Source organism: Centruroides sculpturatus, unplaced genomic scaffold, assembly GCF_000671375.1.
Source record: "Centruroides sculpturatus isolate CEXI.00-Female unplaced genomic scaffold, Cexi_2.0 scaffold2688, whole genome shotgun sequence".
In the NCBI taxonomy this organism is placed as follows: Eukaryota; Metazoa; Arthropoda; class Arachnida; order Scorpiones; family Buthidae; genus Centruroides; species Centruroides sculpturatus.
The window spans coordinates 9,371-20,833 of record NW_019386930.1 but is presented as its reverse complement, the minus strand read 5'-3'; the positions used below and the strand labels follow the sequence as shown (position 1 = coordinate 20,833).

At 41.3% G+C, this 11,463-nt stretch overlaps 1 protein-coding gene and 1 pseudogene across 1 annotated transcript; both read left to right on the top strand.

Annotated features, from left to right (window-relative positions):
- Positions 1–4,029: 4,029 nt before the first annotated feature.
- Positions 4,030–6,236, top strand: LOC111615939. The gene has a single exon (XM_023357376.1). The coding sequence runs from the start codon at positions 4,113–4,115 to the stop codon at positions 5,826–5,828; it is 1,716 nt and encodes a 571-aa protein (XP_023213144.1). The 5' UTR covers positions 4,030–4,112; the 3' UTR covers positions 5,829–6,236.
- Positions 6,183–10,786, top strand: LOC111615940 (annotated as a pseudogene).
- Positions 10,787–11,463: the final 677 nt, after the last annotated feature.

The window sequence follows — 11,463 nt, the reverse complement described above, 5'->3', positions numbered from 1 at the left end:
TGTGCTCAGAGCAGAAAAATTTGAAAATTTGGGTGAGGCCATGTTTGTATTTTGAAAACATTAAGAACATATATACCAGCAAAAATTATTTTAAGTAGTAAGCAATTATTTGTATTGGCACTTGTACAACTAGGTCACACCTGAATAGTGGTCAAAAGGATAAAATCACAAAAAAAGTTGTAGTTGATCGCGTGTTCGTTCTTCACTAGTAACTAGTCACACAGAATTACCCTACGTTTTTTCTATTTGTAACATCTAAACCGACACTACTTTCAAATAAGAAACCCATCCAGATGACACTCTCATTGGAGATTATCCACGTGTTATGTTGCTTTAGCGTAAGTAACATTTATGTAATTACGTTGTTACGTTACCTGTCACATGTTATGAAACTTGACTGTTGTCTCCAACNGACAACATTACTTAAATTTGATTAAAAAAATCGCATTAAAAAACAATTATGTGTTAATCGCGCGTCATTAAATATTGATTAAAATCGCGATAAAATTTTTTCGCGCGGGTAAAAATTTTTGAAAAAATTTAGAGACCTAAAAAACATCCAAAAATTGAAAAAAAATTTTTTTCGGGGCCCAAACGCCCGAGCTTTCTGTAACGCTATGTAAACTTGACGAGTTATTTAGTTCGAAAAAGTGGAGAGATAAAGGTTACCGTGTATCATATCTCTATTAGGATCAGACTTAATGACGATTTTGCTCGTTATTAGCATTTACAATTTGTTTTTACTGTACTAAATGTATGAACCTTCATCATTGGCTTGCATCTAGAGACTTCACGATACTGCCAATACCGATATCGATACTTTTCCTCGGATATAGGATCAGATATCGTTCAAAATTGTTTCCTTCACAGACTGGTCATTAGCAGGACAAGATCAGGGGCTTTTTTTTGTGTATATAAGACTTTTCTGATATCAGCAATTTTTACTCACATCAGAAAAGGAGCGATTTCTGTAAATGCCACTTCTCTGAGGAAGTTAGTTGCCTACAGGAAAAGCAGAGAGTCTTCCTACTTTTTTAAAGTAAATATTATAATAAACCGGTTTCCTTTAATATTCCTTGTAGTTTGTGGAGTTTGAATTTCGATTAACACAAGGTGTGCTTCTATTTAAACAGTTGGCGGAATTTTATCTTTATTTAGTTTACATTTTTTTTACTGCAATAAATATACAAAATTAAAAGCATCACCATAAAGCAAGGCAGAAAAATAAAGATGTAAAGTTTACATTTCTATTTTTTTGTCTTGTATAAGNACGTCTGTTTTCTACTTATTAAATTTCAAGAGTTTTCAATTTTTTAAAAAAAATTCTGTGAGTTACCATTAAATGGTTTAGAAGTCTATATATAAGAGACAGGCAATTATACATTCATTACATTTTATACACAAGTTTGTAGATTTTTAAACTTAATTTACAGTTAGCTCTTAATTAATTATTATTTGAGACACAAAGTAAACTTATGGATAAATATTGTAACTTCTACAAAGACTCCTCTCGATGATGTATTATCTGTACGACTTTCTCGTTTGTCAACTTTTTGTTAACAATAGAGGAATATGAATGTCCGAAGTTTCAATATTAGTGTATTAAATTTATATTTAGAAAGAACTTCCTAACTCTGAGGACTATTTTAATGTATTTAGGTGTAAATGTTAAATGGAAATACATAATTTATATTACAATTGACAAATTTGTTGCATTCTAATCAATACTTTTTTCTGTCTTCTTTTCCCCTTGTTCGCTGCTTTTCCCTCTTTCTCCACTTTTCTCTCATTTTTCTATGTTGTGCAATATATTAACATATAAAAAAATTTTGATGATATTTTCGGATTACATTTATAAAGTATCAGAGTTAGAATGTCTCGATATTCGAACTCTAAACTTATGTAATGACTTAAAGTCTGATTAAAATGTATCATATTTTATATTCAATTTCTGTTTTCATATACTGTATATAGGCCTATATATATATNTATTTCATTAAACAAGCAGTATAAAACAATAAAGAAATTTACATCAAACTCTAAAGAAATACATTAATTTCAAGCCTGTGTATTGTTGTAGTAGTATACACGTCTGAACATTTCCCCCAATTTACAGATTTTCTTTAAAGAAATTTATCCTTAAATTTTAATTACAGAATAAAAAAGGAAACAAACTTAGTAAAATTGTTAATTTTATTAATTATTTTCATAAAAAATTAATTAAATTGATCATTAAGTAAACCATTTAAGGCGATCGATTATTGATTGAACACTTTACTTTCGGTATTAATAACTTTTCTAAATAACAATTAAAAATAACTCATATAAAAGTTTTTTTATAAGGATTATATGATTATAGGACAAGAGTATTTACATTATAAATAAAGAAAACTCTACTTACCTTTGTGTTTCCAAGTTTCTCCTGTGAAACGTATGAAATTTTCTAATTGTTATTGACGATAAAACTTGGCTGTTTTGATTTGTTTTTGACGTCATAATCGCTTTCAATGCCACGTGTAATGGCTTGCAACAATATTTACCATTTCCTGAATTTTATAAATATAATACATTAATCTTTTGAAAATGCATTGGAATCTTGCTTATTTAACGAACAATTCTCAAAACGAGTAATTTGCATTAATTAACCTTGACATGTACTGTAGATAGACGTTTTAATTGCATTTATATTTCCTAAAATATTATATTTCTTTACAACTACACAATATAATTAATTATTTTATAACACAGTTTTTAAATATAGCCTGTAAAGGAATATAAATCTAATTAGTGTTATTATTTAATCACTCACTATTATTTTATTCAGAAAACAGTATAAGATCGAAAAATTTTACTTTAAATACAGCAGAAATACAATACTTTTTGCTTGTGTTTTGTTAAAGTAGCATACACGTTGCTGGCCTTTCGAGTTTTCTCTAAGAAATTAATTTTGCTAAACTTTTTATATATTTATTATATTATAATGTTAAATATTTAAATTAATACTAGCTTGATAAGTATAAATAAGATAGTGGGTTTGGGCGTCACCAACCAGGATAAAATCATTAAAAATTGTAATTTGCGTGTCAGCATTACTAATGAGTAGTAATGTTTAATTTTTAAACATCATAGTTGCTTGATAAGTATAAATAAGATAGTGGGTTTGGGCCTCACCAATCAGGATAAAATCATTAAAAATTGTAGTTTGCGTGTCAGCATTACTAATGAGTAGTTATACGAAATTTTTCAGATCTTCTTCCTGTTTCTAATACATAAATCTAAACCACTGTCGGGATAAAAATCGTCTGGCACACGCTTTTCCCGCCTTTTTATAAACGACCGTTGTCGCCGTAGAAACCGCGATCAGACCATTTTGAAGACTCAACCGCTCATTGGTTAAAAGACATCAGACCGTAGGCGGACATCTTATAGAGCTGGTAAATGCTGATTGGTGGAATCCAATGCTGTTTCAATCCTATAAAAGCATTGAAGTTCTGGCGGGAAGATCAGTTTTTGCTTCGGACATTAGGAAGTGAACTCACGCTGACCTGAGTTCGACTAAGTGGTTTTAGAAGATTGCCTCATCTTGTTGTGTTGTTGTGGACTTTGAATTTGTACGTCGCAAGGTGCTTTTCTGACGGACCTGTTGCAGTGGATAATTACTTTGAACTTTGTTAATATCTAATGTTTGTAATTCTTATATGTGAACTTTAATTGTAACTGTACATACGTTTATTTTCAATATACATTAAATTTAAAATTTAACTGGCTCTGAAGTGTATTTGAACTTGACTGGCGCAGTCTCGACAGGATTACTACAGGATTACCTTGGATTACGTTGGATTACCACAGATCGGAAAGGCTGATCTGCGACGGACATAAGGAGAGAACAACACCGGCAATCATTGACCCAGGTAAAAACTTTATTTTACTCGCTAGCAGAGATGCCCAAACGCGTGAAAGCGCGAGGTTTAGAAACAGGGGAGTGGGAAAATGATGGGCGACCAAGGGACAAAAGGCAAGAGGCTCGGGAAGAAATCGAAGCGCTTAAGCTTCGGATTGAACTCGCGAAAATCGAGTCTAAGTCCAAGGAAACAGAACGGCAGAAGGCGGAAATGGAGTCTAAGGCCAAGGAAACAGAACGGCAAAAAGCTGAATCTGAGGAGAGGAAAGCGGAAGCTGAGGTCAGAAAGACGGAAATTGAGTTAGAGCGGGATAGGTTACAAAAGGGGACCCGAGACGCCGAGGATAATATCGGCAAAGCAAATTTTGACGATTACGCTTGTAGGGTAAAGGCGGCACTGCCTAAAATGCCAGAAGAGGAGGAGGCAGTACCATCCTGGTTTCGTATGGTCGAAGTAGTTTTGGAGACCTACGAGGTCCCGGTAGAGTTACAGGGACAAATAGTTTTGAGCGTGCTATCAGAAAAATGTAAAGCGGCGCTGACAAGATTGTCAGTGGATAAGGTCAAACATTACCCTTCCTTGAAGGAGTTTATTCTCGAAGAGTTGAGAATCTCACCTGCGGAATACCTAAAGGGATTTAGGCGGGCGGAACGCTATCCGGGAGAAACATGGCCGCAATTTGCGTCGCGTCTGGAAGACCTTTACAAATACTACGTAGATAGTAGGGAGGTGGGCACGGTAGAAGAAATTATTAAGCTAGCAGTAGGGGATCAAATAAAGACGCTCCTACCTCATGACGCAAGGAAATATGTGATATTACAGGAAGGGAAGGGATGGGGCAAACCTGCGGAATTGGCCAGGTTTATAGAGAAGTTTGACGAGGCGTCAAGTAGCATGTCCCCAACCAAAAGCGAGAGAAACGGCGAACAAAGGGACTCGTGGAGAGAGACGAAAGGGAAATCTAGTCCCGTGACGCAGACTATAGATGAACAACCCCACAAAAATGGTTGTTATGTTTGCGGGAAAACGGACCATTGGAGGAGAAACTGTCCGAAACGGAAGGCACATAGTGAGCCTAAACAGGCGCGGCTCGTGGCTACTAGTAACAATTCCCAGGATGAGAGGCGTTTAGTAGCGAGGGTAACGTCGTATGACCAACCAAAGGTCATAACAGCGCCGAATAAAGTCAAATTGGCATGCGGCAGAAACTGTCTTTCGGCCATAGTTGACTCTGGAGCTGGGATTTCGGTTATAAGAGAGGCGTTGGTACCTACCTCGGTGATGGAAACGAAGGGGAGAATCCAATTGGTTGGGCCCTTCGGTCACCAGATCGATGCGGTGTTAGTATCGGTCCCGATAGGGCTGTGGGAGAAAGACTTCGCAGGGTCGCGAAGGTCGGAACTGGTGACGTGCGCCTTAACGGACGAGTTAGACCAGACCACGGATGCCTTGTTATCGGAGAAGGATTACCGGAGGCTAGTAGACCGAAAGCAGAAGCTCCAGGGAAAGGGAGAAAGACAAGTGAGGAGCTTAAGGGTAGATGGTAATGGAAACCATCGGGAAAAGGGGCCAGAACCTCTCTCAGAGGCGGCGTGCAGTGAAAATAGCGACGAAAATGAGAAAGAAACAGAATTACGAGACGCTCAAGTCCGGGACGACTCACTTTCTCGATTGTGGGAGGCCACTAAGCATAAGAAAGATGGGTTAACTGTAGAGGACGGGATACTATATCGGCAAGATAGTTCGTTCGGCAGGCCCGTTAATCAGGTAGTTGTTCCCCAAAAAACGGAGAACGGAAGTGTTAGATTTAGCACACAAAGCTCCGTGCGGTGGACAGTTTGGCAGTCGGAAATTAGCAAGTCGCGTTCGCGAGGGCTTCCATTGGCCGGGAATAGCGACCGACATCCGGAAGTACTGCCAGGATAGTCGTAGGTGCTTAGTAAGAGCGCCTGATCTAGTCCTAGATAGGACTCCAGCTACACCACTTACTCGATTCTCAACCCCGTTTCAAGTGGTTAACATAGGCGTGATTGTACCGATTGATCCCTTGTTATCTAACGGTCATCGATACGCAGTTAGCATAATCGGATTATGCACCCTCTGGTCAGAAGTGGAAGGGATGAGATCGCCGTCAGCGATGGTCACTTGTTCGGTATTGTTGCGATTCTTTACGCGGACGAGCTTTCCTAAACTGATGTGGTACGATCAGGGGACAAATTGCTCCGCAGGGAAATTGCTCCGCGTGAAATGACCCGTAAGTTAGAAGTAGGGAATGTAGAGATGGATCGGATCAAAGCGGTTCACGATATTGCAACTAAGCATACGGACGTAAAACGGGAAGAGTATGTGGTGCCTTACAACGAGGAAGCACGGAAAAAGGGACATAACATCGGGGATACGGTTCTCGTGGAAAAGTCTTCCCCGGATGACAAATTGGATGTCCGGTGGGAATGGCCGGATGTGGTAGAAAAGCGAACGTTCGCTGTAAGAATAGTACTTGATTCCGACGGGAGATTCGGGGAACGGGTTCAAACTCCGTCCCCGCGACAGCTGCACGATCGCGAAAGATGGGACGGGAGAGTAAGGGGAGTTCCTCCGCTTCCCCCGACGTCGGCACATACGGAGCGGGATGACGTGTCGGAGGATTACAACTCGATTTTCGGTAATAGACCGAAAAAGAAAAACATCTGGACACTTACTGGAGGGTGGATCCCGGAAAAGGTTTACCCCATACCCGATTGCGTTGGCTTTACGAAAGCGGTTATTAGGCATCGGTAACAAAGGCATCTCTGCGCGTAGACGGGTAAAATTCCCGGATGTTCCGGATGTATGGGTCAGTCCGATATCGGACGATTTTTGTAAGATTGTCTGGTGTTGTGGAAGGAATCAAACAGGCTTGAGTAAGCTCAGTTTGATCCTCGGCCGTGGAGGTGTCGGGATGGAAAAATCGTTTGGCACTCAGTTTTCCCGCCTTTTTACGAACGACCGTTGTCGCCATAGAAACGGCGATCAGACCATTTTGAAGACTCGACCGCTCATTGGTTAAAAGACATCAGACCATCGGCGGACGTCTTATAGAGCTGGTAAATGCTGATTGGTGGAATCCAATGCTGTTTCAATCCTATAAAAGCATTGAAGTTCTGGCGGGAAGATCAGTTTTTGCTTCGGACATTAGGAAGTGAACTCACGCTGACCTGAGTTCGACTAAGTGGTTTTAGAAGATTGCCTCATCTTGTTGTGTTGTTGTGGACTTTGAATTTGTACGTCGCAAGGTGCTTTTCTGACGGACCTGTTGCAGTGGATAATTACTTTGAACTTTGTTAATATCTAATGTTTGTAATTCTTATATGTGAACTTTAATTGTAACTGTACATACGTTTATTTTCAATATACATTAAATTTAAAATTTAACTGGCTCTGAAGTGTATTTGAACTTGACTGGCGCAGTCTCGACAGGATTACTACAGGATTACCTTGGATTACGTTGGATTACCACAGATCGGAAAGGCTGATCTGCGACGGACATAAGGAGAGAACAACACCGGCAATCATTGACCCAGGTAAAACTTTACTTTACTCGCTAGCAGAGATGCCTAAACGCGTGAAATCGCGAGGTTTAGAAACAGGGGAGTGGGAAAATGATGGGCCGACCAAGGGACAAAAGGCAGGAGTGCCAGGAAACGAATCTCGGGAGGACATTGAAGCGCTTAGACTACGGGTTAAACTCGCGGAATCCGAGGAGAAGAAAACGGAAACAGAACGGCAAAAAGCAGAAATAGAGGCTAAGGTGAGGATAGCGGAAATTGAGTTAGAGCAAGATAGGTTACAAAAGGGGACCCGAGACGCCGAGGATAATATCGGCAAAGCAAATTTTGACGATTACGCTCGTAGGGTAAAGGCGGCACTGCCTAAAATGCCAGAAGAGGAGGAGGCAGTACCATCCTGGTTTCGTATGGTCGAAGTAGTTTTGAAAACCTACGAGGTCCCGGTAGAGTTACAGGGACAAATAGTTTTGAGCGTGCTATCGGAAAAATGTAAAGCGGCACTGACAAGATTGTCAGCAGATGAGGTCAAACATTACACCTTCCTTGAAGAGTATTAACTCTCCGAGAGTATCAACTCTCGGAGAGTTGATACTCTTACTTGCAGAATACCTAAAGGGATTTAGGCGGGCAAAACGCTATCCGGGAGAAACTAAGCATAAGAAAGATGGGTTAACTGTAGAGGACGGGATACTATATCAGCAAGATAGTTGGTTAGGCAGACCCATTAAGCAGGTAGTTGTTCCCCAAGAACGGAGAGCGGAGGTGTTAGATTTATCACACAAAACTCCGTGTGGTGGACATTTAGGCAGTCAGAAAACGGCGGGTTGCATTCGCGAGGTCTTCTATTGGCTGGGAATGGCGACCGATATCCGGAAGTACTGCCAGAGCTGCCATAGGTGCCAAGTAAAAGCGCCTGCCCGATTCCTGGATAGGACCCCAATCACATCACTTACTCGAACCTTGACCCCGTTTCAAGTGGTTAATATAGACATGATTGGACCGATTGATCGCTCATCGGCTAGAGGACATCGGTACGCACTTTGCATAATCGACTTATGCACTCGTTGGCCCGAAGTGGAATGTATGAGATCACTGTAAACGACGGCCACTTGTTCGGCACTTTTACAAATCTTTATGTGGACGGGTTTTCCCGAACTCATTTGTTGCGATCAGGAGACAAATTTCACCGCCGGATTGACGCGTGAAATGACCCGCATGTTAGGGATACGGATTAGATTTTCGACCCCGGAACACCCGCGAAGCAACGGAAGTGTCGAAAGATGGAATCAGACCTTTAAGAATATGCTAAGCCACACCATAGCAGAAAATAAAAGGAATTGGGATAGGGTTGTTCCCTTTCTGTTATGGGCTTATAGAGAAGTTCCACATGAAACTACCAGTATATCACCGTTTGAAATGCTTTATGGGAGAGCTCCAGTAGGGCCTTTAGCTATCCTAAAGAATATGTGAACGGGAGCGGTAATGCCACCCGATACCCTAAATAATAGAGCGGCGGAATATTTACAAACATTGGTAGATCGGATTAAAGCGGTCAATGATATAGCAACTAAACGCACGACCGTAAAACAAAAACAATATGCGGCCCATTACAACTTGAGAGCATGGCCGAAGGAATTTAACATAGGGGATACGGTTCTTGTGAAGAAGTCTTCCCCAGATAATAAATTGGATGATCGGTGGGAAGGGCCGGCGGTAGTAGTACAGCGAGAAAGAGAAGGAAGTTACCGTATAAAGTTAGAGGATGAAAAAACAAAATGGGTCCATGTAGATCATCTCAGGAAATATCAGAAGCAAATATTCGCTGTCGGGGGTAGTATTTGATTCCGACGGAAGTTTCGGGGAACTGGTGGAAACTCCGTCCACTTGTCAGCCGCCCGATTGTGGACGCTGGGACAGCGATGATAAGGGAATTCCTTCACATCTCCCAACGTCGGCACAGACCGAGCTCCATAACGTCCTAAGAGACTACAACTCGATTTTCGGGAGCAAACCAGGGAAAACTAGGGTTTTGAAACATAAGATAACCCTTACTGAAGGGTGGACCCCGAAAGGGTTTACTCCATACCGAATCCCACTAGCCTTATGAAACAAGGTCGATGAGACCATCACCGAGTTGTTAGAAGCGGGGCCAGCGTATTGGAGTGTGCTCATCCCATAGTATGCGTAGCTAAGAAAGGGGGTGGAATGCGGTTATGTGTTGATTATCTGCACTTAAACGCAGCAACCGTACCAGACCGCTATCTGATGGTGCTGTCCGTCGAATTAATCTACCAGTTGGCCGAGGCCCGGTACATAACATCGCTGGACCTTTGTAAGGGATATTGGCAAGTGCCGTTAGAAGCATCTAGCAAACATCTTACTGCGTTTGTTACCCATCGCGGTCAGTTCGAGTGGGAAGTCATGTTTTTTGGACTAAGATATGCGGCTGCAACATTTCAAAGGCTGATGGATTTGGTGTTGGCCCCGTTTAAAAACTTCGCGGTAGCATATATCGATGACGTGACCATATACTCGAGGAGCTGGCCAGAACATATACACCACATTAAGACCGTCTTAGGGGCATTAAGGGACGCAGGACTGACGATCAATGTCAATAAATGTCAGTGTGCCAAACCGCACATCTTATATCTCTGGCATGTGGTAGGCTCCGGACGACATGCGCCGGACCCTGAGAGGGTCAGAGCAATAACCAACTTAGCTCTGCCTAAGACGAAGGAGCAGCTGAGATGTTTCTATCTCTAAGTTATTCTAAGTTACTATCGAGATTACATTTCGGATTATGCAGGGTTAACCAATCCCCTCACGGATTTACTCGCACGACGGGCGCCCAAGGTAATAGAATGGAATCAGGAGCTCGAAAAGATCTTCAAGACGATAAAGGCAAGGCTTGGACGGGCGCCGCTGTTATTTTCGCCAGACCCAGAGAGGCCTTTCGTGTTATTCACGGACGCGTCGAACCAAACTATCGGGGTTTGCTTGGCGCAATTCTCGTCAGAAGGGCAAAAGAGGCTGATAGCTTTTGCAAATCGGAAACTAAAGAGGGCAGAGGTACGGTGGGCTACTATCGAGAAAGAAACCTACGCAATTATTTGGGGCCTTCGGAAATTTAACTACTGGATCTATGGGAGACCGGTCAAGGTGGTCACAGACCACAACCCCTTAAAGTACTTGACATTGTCAACACCCCAGGGTGCAAAACTTACGCTCTGGGCTCTTGCGTTACAAGGATACGACATCCAGATTGAATACCGTAAAGGGAAATTACACGGTAACGCGGACTCTCTCTCTCGATTAGAGACTGAGGAAGACAGCGATTAATAGGCGTCGGTAACAAAGGCATCTCTGCGCGTAGACAGGTAAAATTCCCGGATGTTCCGGATGTATGGGTCAGTTTGATATCGGACGATTTTTGTAAGATTGTCTGGTGTTATGAAGGGAATCAAACAGGCTTAAGTAAGCTCAGTTTGATCCTCGGCCGTGGAGGTGTCGTGATATAAAAATCGTCTGGAACTCAGTTTTCCCGCCTTTTTATGAACGACCGTTGTTGCCATAGAAACGGCGATCAGACCATTTCAAGACTCGACCGCTCATTGGTTAAAAGACATCAGACCATCGGCGGACGTCTTATAGAGCTGGTAAATGCTGATTGGTAGAATCCAATAATGTTTCAATCCTATAAAAGCATTGAAGTTCTGGCGGGAAGTTCAGTTTGCTTCGGACATAAGAAGTTAACTCACGCTGACCTTAGTTCGCCTAAGCTGTTTTAAAAGATTGCCTCATCTTGTTGTGTTGTTGTGGACTTTGAATTTGTACGTTGCAAGGTGCTTTCCGACGGACCTGTTGCAGTGGATGATTACTTTGAACTTTGTTAATATCTAATATTTGTAATTCTTATATGTGAACTTTAATTGTAACTGTACATACGTTTATTTTCAATATACATTAAGTTTTAAATTTAACTGGCTCTGAAGTGTTTTTGAACTTGACTCATGGTC

Bases quoted from the DNA above. Each gene is read 5' to 3' on its own strand.
- LOC111615939 (XM_023357376.1), top strand. From the start codon at position 4,113: ATGGAGTCTAAGGCCAAGGAAACAGAACGGCAAAAAGCTGAATCTGAG.